Below are 16,896 nucleotides of genomic sequence, written 5' to 3' on the forward strand. Positions count from 1 at the left end.
TCTGGCCATCATTCCAACATTAAAAATGATATTTTAATACCGAGATTATGAATCATAACATTCTCTTTCATTATTATGAAATATCTTAAAAGATGGCAGTCTGTTAGCGCTGATCATTATAACCATATATTAAACCACTAATTAGTGTATACTTTGGGGTGTGGCAGTGGGATAGATAAGTAGTCAACAATATTTCAAAATGAGAGACATTTATCATATTGTGTCCTAGTTCAGAATGAGACAATTTATTAAATTAGATGCCAGTAAGACCTCTGGAATATGAATATATATTATTTTTTTTGCAAAAATATCTCCTGGTTCTAATTCAACACTGGACTGCGGCTATGTGTGAAAACAAGTGTGAAAATATGATTACACACCAAAATACACAGGCAAATGAAAGAAGCCTTTTAATCATATAATCATTACATCAGTTTTACAGACACTCATCTGAGTTTGGATGTACCACCGAAGACAAACAGCATCAATAGATCATCATTACTGTGACCATGACAGACACTATCGCCATTGAAAAACAAGTTGATTAATTACTATTATTCTTTTGGATAAAGACAGAGGCGAGTCATTATCTACGCAATCAATTCCACCACAGCAATGTCTTAATGTTAAATCATCAACAAGTGAAAATAAAACTCTTACACGCGAGTGTGTGTGTGTGTGTGCAAACAACCCAACATAAACACAAGCAGGAATTCAGAAGTGAGGTGAATTAAGATAAGTATCACATAGCGTTATAAAAACGTTCGAATAATACTGCAGCACAAGGATCGTCACTGTAGTCCACTGTCATAACAAATGTACAATGCTTAGCAACCTATCAGCAGACTTTAATACTAATAACAACAACAATAATAACGCTAAGGTGTCTGAGCACAGATAGACAGCCAGAAATGTTTCATTGCACTTCTCCATAAAAAAACAAACAGACATGGAGGTTTCACATCTGTACAGAATTTACAAAAATACAGTACAAAAAAAGTATATACATTATATATATATATATATTTAAAAAAGGGGGGAAAAATTAAGTTATCTTTTTAAAAAATGACATAATTACTCTTTGGACACTGACATACCACTTACCAGCACGGCAGCACAGAATCACTCAGATATTTTTCAAACCTCTACTTTTAGGTTCAAACACTGTTTGGACCGACTAGACAGCATCCATTACATAGCATTGCTACAGTTGCCATTGACACGCTTGAACGCATGTCATTTAACCATTAAACGGTTAGTTGGCATACTCAGGGAAATCAGGGGAAGCTCATAATGACATCACCACTTGCATCATCTCTTGTCAAAGTACATAACATCGTCCTACCTACCAAAAACAAAAAACAAGTTTGAACCTCTGTTTTAGCGTGCAGTATATACATGCACAGTAAAGGTAATTGTACCTTTCTGGTGAGAGGGATGAGGGGGATTATGATATTTTACATTTTAAGTCATTTAGCAGACACACTTATCCAGAGCAACACACAGGAGCAATTAGGGTTAAGTGCCTTGCTCAAGGGCACATTGACAGACTTTTCACTTAGTCAGCTCAGAGATTCGAACCAGAGACTTCTCGGTTACTCGCCCAACGCTCTTAACAGCTAGGCTACCTGCCGCCCATATTTTCCAAGCAGAAAGACGAGTGCAGACAGGTGCAGGCTAGTAAACTGGGGGAGTGGTGAATTCTGGGATATGGAGTTTTGCTGAGCTGAGGAGAAGTACGAGACATGGACATCTGAGCAACACTCACTTTAGACGGGTGACCGACACACCTCTTTACACCTCTTCCACACCTACCCCTCCAGGTGGACGGGATCTCCCCCCTCTCTTTCCTCTCCTCCTATCCTAAACTGGGGCTGCCGGCAACGGAGGGTTGGTAAGACAGCACAAATAGACCTGGGACCAGTCTATTCTCCTACACTAAGGAATGGAGAGAGAGACAATAACCTAGTCTGCTTGTTCATACGGTATGTACATTTACACTACTAAGGGTTATTGATGGGATAAGCCTCGATCTGTATGACTTAAATAAATAAATCGACTATGCGAAGAGACGCCACGAGTCACGACAATCTGAAAACTTTGCAGTCCTCCTCGGAAAGGGAGTGGAACAGTTCAACAAGATCGCAGCATTCAACACGCTCTGAACAGCCTTTTTAAAAAAAAAATTTTTTTTTTTACATCCATCCTCTTCCATTGTCTCAGAGTGACAAACGTGTAGTCATTGAATGTTTGTTGTTTGGGGCCTGCAGCAAAAAAAGATTAGTACAAGTTCACCCGAGTTGTCAAGTAGCAATTAACACTGATGATGTCACGCCCCTCGGCACGCCATTCCCTTCCCCCCCTCTGCCTCTCGTCCGAGTGCAGGACACCATTAACGATATGACACACCTACTACAGTAGTACAGCAGCAATTGAGTTTTTGATGTCACCAACCTACTGCAACTACCAAAACAGCTTCGAAGACATGGTGTCACGCAATGTATATTTTCTTACTAAAACATCTTAAGAGTTTGTTCAATAAATAACACCTTTTCTACTACACTATGATGATAATTGACCAATATGTCTTCCTGCACAGGTAATAGAACAAGGCTCGTTGCTACATTTTACAAAGTGCTCACAATAAGGCTTCTCTTCACCCAGGTGCAAATCAACCCCCTCAGCTCCAGTGAGGGCTCGTGTACAGGGGAGTCAAACACAGTCAACCTATAAGGGAAGGAAAGAAAACATTCTTAGAAAAAGAGGAAAATACATCAAGGGCAAAGGGAAACGGACTTGAATTTTGTGTATTCTGGTGGATTAAGTATTTCTTTGTAGAATTGCATGTTTTAATGTGCAAGACCAATTACCCTCCGTCTTAATGTGCAATCTAGTTACAGTATCTGTAATCTCAGGTTGTGCAAACACAGTTGTCCAGAATTACAAGATATTTATTAACTACATCGAGTGCATTGCCTTCCTTGATCTTTTCACATTCAGGCACACCCATTAACCACACACACCCTATCCCACAATGGAGGAATGTAGTAACTCATGAGAACGACCTGAGCTACGTGAGAACAATGGTACCAGACCGTTAAAGGAGCCAAGAGGTCCAGTACTGAAGTGTTTAGGAAAAATGGTCATGTTTATGCTGCCTTCTCCTTAGACCTGAGTGGTGTGTGTGTGTGTGTATATGTATATACAGTGCATTCGGAAAGTTTTCAGACCGCTTTACTTTTTCCACATTGTTAAATTACAGCTTTATTCCAAAATTGATGAAATTGTTAGTTTTTTCTCAATCTACACACAATACGCCATAATGACAAAGCAAAAACAGGTTTTTAGAATTTTTGCAATTAAAAAACTGAAATATTGCATAAGTATTCAGACACTTTACTCAGTACTTTGTTAAAGCATCTTTGGCAGCGATTACAGCCTTGAGTCTTCTTGGGTATTACGCTACAAGCTTGGCACACCTGAATTTGGGGAGTTTCTCCTATTCTTCTCTGCAGATCCTCTCAAGTACTGTCAGGTTGGACGGGGAGCGTCGCTGCACAGCTATTTTCAGGTCTCTCCAGAGATGTTTGATCGTGTTCAAGTTCGGGCTCTGGATGGGCCACTCAAGGACATTCAGAGGCTTGCCCTGAAGCCACTCCTGCGTTGTCTTGGCTGTGTGGTTAGGGTTGTTTACCTGCTGGAAGGTGAACTTTCGCCCCAGTCTGAGGTCCTGAGCAGGTTTTCATCAAGGATCTCTATGTACTTTCTTCCATTCATCTTTCTCTTGATACTGACTAGTCTCCCAGTCCCTGCTGTGAAAAACATCCCCACAGCATGATGCTGCCACCACCAAGCTTAACCGTAGGGATGGTGCCAGGTTTCCTCCAGACATGACACTTGGAATTCAGGCCAAAGAGTTCAATTTTGGTTTCATCAGACCAGAGAATATCGTTTCTCATGATCTGAGACTCAATGTGGGGAGTCATATGCCTTTTACTGAGGAGTAGCTTCCATCTGGCCACTCCATCATAAAGCCCTAATTGGTGGAGTGCTGCAGAGATGGTTGTACTTCTGTAAGGTTCTCCCATCTCCACAGAGGAACTCTGGAGCTCTGTCAGAGTGACCATCGGGTTCTAGGTTATCTCCCTGACCAAGGCCCTTCTCCCCTGATTGCGCAGTTTGGCCGGTGGCCAGCTCTAAGAAGATTTCTTGGTGGTTGCAAACTTCTTCCATTTAAGAATGATGGAGGCCACGGTGTTCTTGGGGACCTTCAATGCTGCAGATATTTGCCTTTCCAAATCATGTCCAATCAATTGAATTTACCACAGGTGGACTCTAAAATGGCGCAGGAAGAAATGGAAGCAGTTTTACGGGCGCCCAAGCAATTGTGCTATCATGTGGCTTTCTCGCGTTATTTGTAACTTATTTTGTACATAATGTTTCTGCAACCGTATCTTACGGCAAAAAAGAGCTTCTGGATATCAGGACAGCGATCACTCACCTCAGATTAGACAAATACTTTTTCTTCAACAAACAAGACGCACAAGACATTCTCCAAACACCCGGCAGGGCCGACATCCCTGTTATTTGCAAGAGGAAGCGACGTAGGTACAGAGGACAAAGAGCCGGGTGCTTGGTCAGAATCCGGAAAAGGCGAGTGGGAAAGCTGCCGTTACCATCAATACTACTCGCCAACGTGCAATCATTGGACAATAAACTAGACGAGGTACGATCACGAATATCCTACCAACGGGACATCAAAAACTGTAATATCCTATGTTTCACGGAATCGTGGCTGAATGACGACATGGATATTCAGCTAGTGGGATACACGCTGCACCGGCGCGATAGAACAGCACACTCCGGTAAGACGAGGGGGGGCGGTCTGTGCATATTTGTAAACAACAGCTGGTGCACGAAATCTAAGGAAGTCTAGATTTTGCTCGCCTGAAGTAGAGTATATTGTGATAAATTCAGGCCACACTACTTGCCTAGAGAGTTCTCAGCTATACTTTTCGTGGCTGTTTATTTACCACCACAGACAGATGATGGCACTAAGACCGCACTCAGTCAGCTGTATAAGGAAATAAGCAAACAGGAAACCACTCACCCAGAGGCGGCGCTCCTAGTGGCCGGAGACTTTAATGCAGGGAAACTTAAATCAGTTCTACCAAATTTCCATCAAACGTGCAACCAGATGGAAAAGAATTCTCGATCACCTGTACTCCACACACAGAGACGCGTACAAAGCTCTCCCTCGCCCTCCATTTGGTAATTCCGACCACAACTCTATCCTCCAGATTCCTGCTTACAAGCAAAAATTAAAGCAGGAAGCACACCAGTGACTAGGTCTTTAAAAAAAGTGGTCAGATGAAGAAGATGCTAAACTACAGGACTGTTTTGCTAGCACAGACTGGAACATGTTCCGGGATTCTTCCGATGGCATTGAGGAGTACATCACATCAGTCACTGGCTTTATCAATAAGTGCATCGAGGACGTCGTCCCCACAGTGACTGTACGTACATACTAGAGGTCGACCGATTATGATTTTTCAACGCCGATACCGATTATTGGAGGACAAAAAAAAGCCGATACCGATTATTTATATATATATATATATATATATATATATATATATATATATATATATATATCATACACACACACACATTTTTGTAATAATGACAATTGCAACAATACTGAATGAACAATGAACACTTTTATTTTAACTTAATATAATACATAAAATCAATTTAGTCTCAAATAACATGAGAACATATGTTAAAACGAACCACCAGCTTTCATGGGTCTTCAATATTCCCAGTTAAGAAGTTTTGGGTTGTAGTGCAGAAAGCAGAGCTTGTCTGCATGGTCCCCTGTCAGTCTGCTCCTCCGCGAAACACAGACCTTATTTGAAGTAGATCAAGACATTCTCTATGGAAGACATGAACCGTAAAATAACGAAGGAACCCCTTTCAAGTTCAGCCGCAAGTTATTACAGGAATTATAACGCGTCGACTATTTCTCTCTAAACCATATACCTTTGACTAATCCGGAAACTATCACCTCGAAAACAAAATGTTTATTCCGTTCCGTATTTTATCATCCATGAGTCTAAATATTCCTGTTACATTGCACAACCTTCAATGTTATGTCATAATTACGTAAAATTCTGGCAAATTAGTTCGCAAAGAGCCAGGCGGCCCAAACTGTTGCATATACCCTGACTCTGCGTGCAATGAAGGCAAGAGAAATGACACAATTTCACCTGGTTAATATTGCCTGCTAACCTGGATTTCTTTTAGCTAAATATGCAGGTTTAAAAATATATACTTGTGTATTGATTTTAAGAAAGGCATTGATGTTTATGGTTAAGTACACATTGGAGCAATGACAGTCATTGATTGATTGTTTTTTATAAGATAAGTTTAATGCTAGCTAGCAACTTACCTTAACTTACTGCATTCGCGTAACAGGCAGGCTCCTCGTGGAGTGCAATGTAATCAGGTGTTAGAGCATTGGACTAGTTAACTGTAAGGTTGCAAGATTGGATCCCCCGAGCTGACAAGGTTAAAAAACTGTCGTTCTGCCTCCAAGGTCGTCGTTGAAAATAATAATGTGTTCTTAACTGACTTGCCTAGTAAAATAAAGATTAAATAAAGGTGTAAAAAATAATAATAATAAAAATAGGCACCCAAATATACCGATTTCCGATTGTTATGAAAACTTGAAATTCCGATTAATCGGTCGACCTCTAGTACATACCCAATCCAGAAGCCATGGATTACAGGCAACTTTCGCAGTGAGCTAAAGGGTAGAGCTTCCGCTTTCAAGGTGCGGGACTCTAACCCGGAAGCTTACAAGAAATCCTGCTATGCCCTCCGACGAACCATCAAACAGGCAAAGCGTCAATACAGGGCTAAGTTTGAATCATACTACATTGGCTTCGACGCTCATCTTATGTGGCAGGGCTTGCAAACTATTACAGACTACAAAAGGGAAGCACAGCCGAGAGCTGTCCAGTGACACGAGCCTACCAGACGAGGTAAATCACTTCTATGCTTGCTTCGAGGCAAAAAATCACTGAGGCATGCATGAGAGCATCAGCTGTTCCGGACGTACACAAGGCTGAGGGGCCAGACGGATTACCAGGATGTGTGCTCCGGGCATGTGCTGACCAACTGGCAGGTGTCTTCACAGACATTCTCAACATGTCCCTGATTAAGTCTGTAATACCAACATATTTCAGCAGACCACCTCAGTCCCTGTGCCCAAGAACAAAGGCAACCTGCCTAAATGACTACAGACCCGTAGCACTCACGTCCGTAGCCATGAAGTGCTTTGAAAGGTGGGTAACGGCTTACTTTCAACACCATTATCCCAGAAACCCTAGAACCCACTCCAATTTGCATACCGCTCCAACAGATACACAGATGATGCAATTTCTATTGCACTCCACACTGCCCTTTCCCACCTGGACAAAAGGAACACTTATGTGAGAATACTATTCATTGACTAACTCTCAGCGTTCAACACCATAGTACCCTCAAAGCTCATCACTAAGCTAAGGATCCTGATACTAAACACCTCCCTCTGCAACTGGATCCCGGACTTCCTGACGGACCGCCCCCCAGGTGGTGAGGGTAGGTAGCAACACATCTGCCACGCTGATCCTCAACACTGGAGCTCCCCAGGGGTGCGTGCTTAGTCCCCTCCTGCACTCCCTGTTCACCCACGACTGCATGGCCAGGCATGACTCCAACACCATCATTAAGTTTGCAGACAACACAACAGTGGTAGGCCTGATCACCGACAACGACAAGACAGCCTATAGGGAGGAAGTCAGAGACCTGGCCGGGTGGTGCCAGAATAACAACATATCCCTCAACGTAACCAAGACTAAGGAGATTATTCTGGACTACAGGAAAAGGAGGACCGAGCACGCCCACATTCTCATCGACGGGGCTGTAGTGGAGCAGGTGTTCACATCAACAACAAACTAACATGGTCCAAACATACCAAGACAGTCGTGAAGAGGGCACGACAAAGCCTATTCCCCCTCAGGAAACTAAAAAGATTTGGCATGGATCCTGAGATCCTCAAAAGGTTCTACAGCTGCAACATCGAGAGCATCCTGATTGGTTGCATCACTGCCTGTTACGGCAATTGCTCGGCCTTTACTTATTCCACATTTTGTTGTGTTACAGCCTGAATTCAAAATGAAATTCAAAATAAATAAAACATCTCACATCTACACACAATACTCCATAATGACAAAGTGAAAACATGTTTTTAGAAATGTTTGCAAGTTCATTGAAATTTAAATACAGAAATATCTCATTTACAAAAGTATTCACACACAAAAGTATTCACACCCCTGAGTCAATAAATAAATGAGTCCATGCAATTTATTATGTGACTTGTTAAGTAATGTTTTGTATTTGTCCAAAACATAAAACTTTTTATTCAGTACAAAAAGTGAATTGCTTTTCCAAATGTTTTGCACTAGTACTTTAGTGCCTTGTTGCAAACAGGATACATGTTTTGAAGTAACTACAATGTGGTTGATCCATCCTCAGTTCTATCCTATCACAGCCATTAAATCAGCCATTAAATCAATAGCAGTTTCCTTCCTCTCCGGCAACTGAGTTAGAAAGGACGCCTGTATCTTTGTAGTGATTGGGTTTATTGATACACCATTCAAAGTGTAATTAATAACTTCACCATGCTCAAAGTGATATTCAATGTCTGCTTTTTGACTTATTTTTTATCCATCTACCAATAGCTGCCCTTCTTTGCGAGGCATTGGATAACCTCACTGGTCTTTGCGGTTGAATCAGTGTTTGAAATTCACTGCTCGACTGAGGGACCTTACAGATAATTGTATGTGTGGGGTACAGAGATGAGGTAGTCATTCAAAAAACATTTTAAAATACTATTACTCCAAACAGTCAAGCCATGCAACTTACGATGTGACTTGCTAAGCACATTTTTACTCATGAACTTATTTAGGCTTGTCATAAAAAGGTTGAATACTTATTGACTCAAGACATTTTAAATTTTAAATTTATTTGTCAAAATGTCTAAAAATATAATTCCTCTTTGACATTATGGGTAGTGTATGTGTATGATTGAGTGTGCTTGTTTGTATGTAGGCCAGTGACCAAAAATAAATAAATTGAATCAATTTTAAATTCAAGCTGTAACACTTTCAACAAAAATGTGAAAGTAGTGAAGGAGTGTGAATACTTTCTGAATGCACTGTATGTGTATGATTGAATGTGCTTGTTTCTATGTGTGCTTACCTGTATATGTTTATAAACACAACGTGTGTATTGGGTGCTTGTATGTGTGTGTGTGTGTGTGCTGTAACTCACCATTTCTCAGAGTGCCCTGGTCTCTGCCTCTATCTTCCTCTCTCCATGCAGGCTGTCTGTGTTGGTGGCCGGCACTGTCTGTCTCACTGCAATCTCAGGCCCTCCACTATAGATACCGAGGAGATACTGCCACGTATCCTCTGAGATCTGACCATAGTCAGCCCCTAGGGGCACACACCAAGGCGTGTTAACATACACTACACAGAGTATATCAAACATTAGGAGTACCCCACAAGGATCATTTGGTCATTTAGCTATTTGATATACAGTGCATTCGGAAAGTATTCAGACCCCTTGACTTTTCCCAAATTGTTTTATGTTACAGCCTTATTCTAAAATGGATAAAAAATTGTTGTATCCCCTCAATCTACACACAATACTCCATAACGACGAAGTGAAAACAGGTTTAGAAATTTTTGCAAAAAAATATATTAACAAATGTATGAAAATACCTTATTTACATAAATATTCAAATCCTTGCTATGTGACTCGAAATTTAACTCTGGTGCATCCTGATTCCACTGATCTTTCTTAAGATGTTTCTACAACTTGATTGGAGTCCACCTGTGGTAAATGCAATTGACTGGACATGATTTGGAAAGGCATGATTTGGAAAGGTCTATATAAGTTCCCACAGTTGACAGTGCATGGTTAGAGCAAAAACCAAGCGATGAGGTCAAAGGAATTGTCCGTACAGCACCGAGACAGGATTGTGTCGAGGAACAGATATGGGGAAGGGTACCAAAACATTTATACAGCATTGAAAATCCAAGAACACAGTGGTCTCCATCATTCTTAAATGGAAGAAGTTTGGAACCACCAAGACTCTTCCTAGAGCTGTCCGCTTGGCCAAACTAAGCAATCGGGGGAGAAGGGCCTTGGTCAGGGAGGTGACCAAGAACCCGATGGTCACTTTGACAGAGCTCTAGAGTTCTTCTGTGGAGATGGGAGAACCTTCCAGAAGGACAACCATCTCTGCAGCACTCCACCAATCAGGCCTTTATGGTAGAGTGGCCAGACGGAAGCCACTCCTCAGTGAAAGGCACATGACAGCTCGCATTGAGTTTGCCAAAAGGTACCTAAAGGACTCTCAGACCATGAGAAACAAGATTCTCTGGTCTGATGAAACCAAGATTGAACTCTTTGGCCTGAATGCCAAGTGTCACGTTTGGAGGAAACCTGGCACTATCACTACGGTGAAGCATGGTGGTGATGGCAGCATCACACTGTAGGGATGTTTTTCAGGGACTGGGAGACTAGTCAGGATCGAGGGAAAGATGAACGAAGCAAAGTACAGTGAGATCCTTGATGAAAACCTGCTCCAAATGGCTCAGGATCTCAGACTGGGGCGAAGGTTCACCTTCCAACAGAACAACAACCCTAATCACACAGCCAAGACAAAACAGGAGGGGCTTCGGGACAAGTCTCAATGTCCTTGAGTGGCCCAGCCAGAGCCCAGACTTGAACCTGATCGAAAAACTCTGGAGACCTGAAAATAGCTGTGGAGCGACGTAACATGTGGAAAAAGGCAACATTAAGAACACCTTCCCCCTTTGCCCTCAGAACAGCCTCAATTCATCAGGGCATGGCCTCTATAAGGTGTCAAAACTATTCCACAGGGATGCTGCCCCATGCCGACTCCAGTGCTTCCCACAGTTGTGTTAAGTTGGCAGGATGTCTTTTGGGTGGTGGACCATTCTTGATACACACATTAAACTGTTTAGCGTAAAAAAAACAGCAGCGTTGCAGTTCTTGACACAAACCTGTGTGCCTGGCACCTACTACCATACCCTGTTTAAAGGCACTTAAATCTTTTGTCGTGCCCACCATTCACCTCTGAATGACACACACACAATCCATGTCTCAACCGTCTCGAGGCTTAAAAATCCTTCTTTAACCTGTCTCCTCCAATTCATCTACACTGATTGAAGTGGATTTAACTTAACAAGTGACATCAATAAGAGATCGTAGCTTTTGCCTGGATTCACCTGGTCAGTCTGTCAAGGAAAGAGTAGGCGTCCATAATGTTTTGTACACTATGTGTACAGACGCGCGCACACACACACACACACACACACACACGGTGTATTCCAATACACACAGGAGCGCACGCACCCAAAGACCGACCAACCAACCCACACAATGTGAATATGTATGAGCATACACTGCTTACCTTGCTTGAGCTGTACGTGTCCCCCTTTCATGACACCAATCTTACTGTTGTCAATAGGACCAGGGGGCTCTGAGAAAACAATGACCAACATAAACAAACACCAACAAAAGCTTTAGTGTTGTTACTGAGGAACATTGCAGACTGTATTTATTCATCTGTAGCTCAGTTGGTAGAGCATGGCGCTTGTAACGCCAGGATAGTGGGTTGATTCCCGGGCCAACCCATAAGTAAAGTGTATGCACGCATGACTAAGTCGCTTTGGATAAAAGCACCTGCTAAATAGCATATATTATTATTGCATATCTGGTCTGCACAGAGGATACAATATGATAATGATGGTGTACTGAGGTACTGAGGTAAATAAGCTCTTAGCTTCTGTTGGTACTATAATGCCTGGTATCTATTCTCATAGAACCCTACCATTGTCTTTGCCCTTGACAAAGCTCTCCCACTCTCTGAACCACTGCATACTGATACACAGGATGACTGTAGGAGCCTCCTCCGCTTGGAACGCTTTATTCAACTGGAGAGACCGAGAGAGGGCACAAACACACAGGGGTTTTTCGTCCATTGAAATCCTTGGGCGGGCCGCTTAATAACTAAACAGTTTTTAAAAAAGGAAATGGAAAAATGCTTTGTGTAAACTTTAAACGACTAAACCACATAACGTATTTAGAAAATATGAATGGATCTATATATTTTCTTTTAGAATATTATCTTCGAGAACTAACAATCACCAAAATAAAAGCTAGAAAGTCAGGGAGAATTGAAAACTCCAAAAACAATTAACTTATCTGTACAGATGTTGTTATTATGTTTGAGCAAAAGAACACAGCATTAGCCATGGCAAAATGCATAGAATTGCAGGAAATGAGCTTTAAAACGGCAACATTTTCTCTCAGGTCCATGGCAGAATGTGTACACTGAACCAAAATATAAACGCAACATGTAATTGTTGGTCCCATGTTTCAAGAGCTGAAATAAAAGATCCCAGAAATGTTCTATACTCACAAAAAGCTTATTTCTCTCAAATCTGTTTATATCCCCGTTAGTGAGCGGTTCTCCTTTGTCAAGATAATCCATCCACCTGACAGGTGTGGCATATCAAAAAGCTGATTAAACAGCATGATCATTACACAAGTGCACCTTGTATTGCGGACAATAAAAGGCCACTAAAATGTGCAGTTTTGTCACACAACACAATGCCACAGATGTCTCAAGTTGAGGGAGTGTGCAATTGGCATGCTGACTGCACGAATGTCCACCAGAGCTGTTGCCAGAGAATGTAATGTTAATTTCTCTACCAATGTCATTTTAGAAAATTTGGCAGTACGTCCAACCGGCCTCACAACCACAGACCATGAGTAACCACGCCAGCCCAGGACCTCCACCTGCTGGATTGTCTGAAACTAGCCACCCTGAAAGCTGATGAAACGGAGGAGTATTTCTGTCTGTTGTGAGGAAAAACTCATTTTGATTGGCTGGGCTGGCTCCCCAGTGGGTGGGCTTATGCCCTCCCAACCCCACCCGTGGCTGCACCCCTGCCCAGTCATATGAAATCCCAAGACTACAGCCTAATAAATTAATTTCAATTGACTGATTCCTTATATGTACTGCAACTCAGTAAAATCGTTGCATGTTGCATTTATATTTTTGTTCAGTACCAAATTGCAGGAAATGTGCTTTAAAACTGCAACAAAAAAAAAGGAATTCAAAAATGTTTATACACTGCAAGATGGGGGCCTCTAAAATGTTCTCTAAAATTCAACCACACTGACCGTGCCATGCCAACCACTTAAGCCCCTTTTTGATGCAGAAAAACACTGACACACAACACCTCTTACCCTGATAAAGGTGTCTATTTCCACCTTCCTGCGTTTGGCCAGAGCCTCTAACTCCACCTGGCAGATGGCACACACGTACAAGTGGTTCACTGCTGGACCTCCTCCAAAACTGGGAGACAGATATACAGTCTGTTAGACAGACAGTCTGATGAACAGACAGACAACCAGACAGACAGGTGGGCAGGAAGACAGTCGGACAGAAAAGACAGGAAGACAGACAGAAAAGACAGAATTTATAGACCATTGAACTCCTTCACCATGTCAGTCAGTCAGTCCGTCAGACAGAAAGGAAGGAAGATAAAAAGTTTGACAGCCAGTCAGACAGACTGAGGAGCGAGTCTCATCTTACCTGTTGTACAGGTACTCCCACACGTTCTGGGGCAGGATCACCACCAGGTCGTCAATGTAGTGGTACTTATTGGGCGGGATCCCTGGACAAAACACAAGTAGGAGATTAGTTCAATTGGGGTTGAAAGTGGTTGTGCTTGGGTCCTAAAGGTGGGGTTAGTGAGGACAGAAATAGAATACCTTGAACAGGAAAGGCCCTCAGACCAGATGGACAGAGTTTGCACTTTTGGGACTACTCAGTACTCTACTGCTTCCACTGCGCCAGGAAGCTCAATCAAGTGCAGCTTAAAGTATTTGAAAGAAAACAAGTACTACTTGAAGTGAGCCCAGGTCTTATATGGATCGAGAGTGGTTGATGCTTAGGATGGGTTGTGGTGGTAGGTCCAGTACAGTACTGACCTCCGTGCTGGCAGAGGAAGGTGTGGTTGCTGATGGGCCCTGGCTCAGTGAACGTGTTGAACTTGTTCAGCCACTCTCTTGAGATGTAGAACTGCAGCAGGCTTGGCTCCTTCATGCTAGCTAAATCCACCACCTTCTGCCTCTCCCTCACCGACTCCTCACTGCTCTTCCTGTGGACAAACACAAACACACACACGGATTACAGGCAACATCTGCACTGAGCTAAGGGGCAGAGCTGCCACTTTCAAGGAGCGAGACTCTAATACAGAATCTTATAAGAAATCCCGCTATGCCCTTCGACGAACCATCAAACAGGCAAAGCGTCAATACAGGACTAAGATCGAATCGTACTACACCGGTTCTGACACTCGTCGGATGTGGCAGGGCTTGCAAACCATTAGACTACAAAGGGAAGCACAGCCGCGAGCTACCCAGTGACACAAGCCTATCAGGCGAGCTAAATTACTAAAATTACACTGAAACATGCACGAGAGCATCAGCTGTTCTGGACGACTGTGTGATCACCGTCTCCGTAGCTGATGTGGGTAAGACCTTTAAACAGATCAACATTCACAAGGCCGCAGGGCCAGATGGATTACCAGGACGTGTACTCCGAGCATGTGCTGACCAACTGGCAAGTGTCTTCACAGACATTTAACATCTCCCTGTCTGAGTCTGTAATACCAAAATGTGCCCAAGAACACTAAGGTAACCTGCCTAAATGACTACCGACCCCTAGCACTCACGTGTGTAGCCATGAAGTGCATTGAAAGGCTGGTCATGGCCCACATCAACACCATCATTCCAGAAACCCTAGACCCACTCCAATGTGCATACCACCCCAACAGATCCACAGATGATGCAATTTCTATTGCACTCCACACTGCCCTTTCCCACCTGGACAAAAGGAACACCTATGTGAGAATACTTTTCATTGACTACAGCTCAGCGTTCAACACCATAGTGAGCTCAAAGCTCATCACTAAGGTTAGGACCCTGGGACTAAAAACCTCCCTCTGCAACTGGATCCTGGACTTCCTGACGGGCCGCCCCAGATGGTAAGGGTAGGTAACAACACATCCGCCAAGCTGTTACTAAACATGGGGGCCCCTCAGGGGTGCGTTCTCAGTCCCCTCCTGTACTCCCTGTTCACTCATGACTGCATGGCCAGTCACGACTCCAACACCATCATTAAGTTTGCTGATGACAACAGTGGTAGGTCTGATTACCAACAACAATGAGACAGCCTATAAGGAGGAGGTCAGAGACCTGGCCGTGTGGTGCCAGGACAACAACCTATCTCTCTCAACGTGATCAAAACAAAGGATATGATTGTGGACTACAGGAAAAGGAGGACCGAGCACTCCCCCCATTCCCATCGACAGGGCTATAGTGGAGCAGGTTGAGAACTTCAAGTTCCTTGGTGTCCACATCAACAAACTAACATGGTCCAAGCATGCCAAGACAGATGTGAAGAGGGCACGACAAAACCTATTCCCCTCCAGGAGAAAAATATTTGGCATGGGTCCTCAGATCCTCAAAAAGTTCTACAGCTGCACCAATAAGAGCATCCTGACTGGCTGCATCACTACCTGGTATGGCAACTGCTCGGCCGCTGACCGCAAGGCACTACAGAGGGTAGTACGTACGGCCAAGTACATCACTGGGGCCAAGCTTCCTGGCATCCAGGACCTCTATACCATGCGGTGTCAGAGGAAAGCCCTAAAAATTGTCAATGTCTCCAGCCACCCTAGTCATAGACTGTTCTCTCTGCTACCGCACGGCAAGCGGTACCAGAGCGCCAAGTCTAGGTCCAAAAGGCTTCTCAACAGCTTCTACTCCGAAGCCAAAAGACTCCTGAACAGCTGAACAGCTAATCAAATGGCTACCCAGACTATTTGCATTGCCCCCCCCTTTTATGCTGCTGCTACTCTGTTTATTATCTACGCATACTCACTTTAATAACTCTACCGACAGTTGTTCCTCCTTTAAAAGTTGCGTCATACTGCGGCACACCTTGCTGCGGCACACCATTCTGTGGCACGTCATTTCATTCTAAGCCATTTTTTCAGTTACTGCAAGTTATTGCTAGTTTGATATGGCATCTTTGAGAAACATTAGATAGTACTCCGTATTGGCATTACCAGAGAATTTAAAACCTTTTTTGTAATGACATAGTTTAAGGGATTGATTTTAAGAAATTTGGCTTAATTAATTTGATTCGTGTTTCTATTCAGAGAAAAACAAAAAAACAAAACCCTCGGGGTTTCCGTTAGGATGGAATGGAAATTATGGCGATTGTTCAACATGATGGTTGGGAGTAGGCTACAGGATTGGAGGATTCTAAATGGTTTGCCTTCATTAGACAACTTTGTTCCAATATTTCTGTAAATTAGTGATATTTATTCCCATAGTAATTCATTAAGGATCCATAACTAAATCAACATCGGTATTTGAAGAGTCCCATGTTAACTACAGTATGTATTGTAGACTGCACAGTAGCCTAATAAACAAATGAACACATTTCCTTAATTAAATGATTAAAAAAATGAAGTGCCTAATTCTGTAGGCTTTTGCTTCTAACTTCAACATGCTCTTTAAATAAATAAGACCTACACAATTTTTAACAGTATATCTAAAAAGAAAAATAAATTATGATGTAACTCTCCGCCAATAATTACATTTAGAGGATCGGAGGACTATATATTAATATCTAAGGGGCATTTTCCATTAGGATCTGTGAGAATATCTAAG

The 16,896-nt window shown here is 42.7% G+C and overlaps 1 protein-coding gene across 3 annotated transcripts in view; it reads right to left on the reverse strand.

Moving 5' to 3' along the window:
* Positions 1-387: 387 nt before the first annotated feature.
* Positions 388-16,896, reverse strand: part of LOC120021394 (ubiquitin carboxyl-terminal hydrolase 20-like) — a 39,667-nt gene continuing 23,158 nt past the window's right edge. Inside the window, exons 19-25 of one of the 3 annotated variants that reach the window (XM_038965148.1) lie at positions 14,143-14,312; positions 13,745-13,826; positions 13,396-13,504; positions 11,972-12,074; positions 11,552-11,620; positions 9,379-9,542; positions 388-2,727 (exon numbers count right to left, since the gene is read on the reverse strand). In XM_038965148.1, the coding sequence (XP_038821076.1) occupies positions 9,385-9,542; positions 11,552-11,620; positions 11,972-12,074; positions 13,396-13,504; positions 13,745-13,826; positions 14,143-14,312 (691 nt within the window). In that variant the 3' untranslated portion in view covers positions 388-2,727; positions 9,379-9,384. Of the gene's footprint in view, positions 2,728-9,378; positions 9,543-11,551; positions 11,621-11,971; positions 12,075-13,395; positions 13,505-13,744; positions 13,827-14,142; positions 14,313-16,896 lie in introns of those variants that run through there. The other 2 variants (XM_038965150.1, XM_038965149.1) reach the window with 2 other exon arrangements.

The sequence above is a fragment of the Salvelinus namaycush genome, chromosome 26 (genome assembly GCF_016432855.1).
Source record: "Salvelinus namaycush isolate Seneca chromosome 26, SaNama_1.0, whole genome shotgun sequence".
Lineage (NCBI taxonomy): Eukaryota > Metazoa > Chordata > Actinopteri > Salmoniformes > Salmonidae > Salvelinus > Salvelinus namaycush.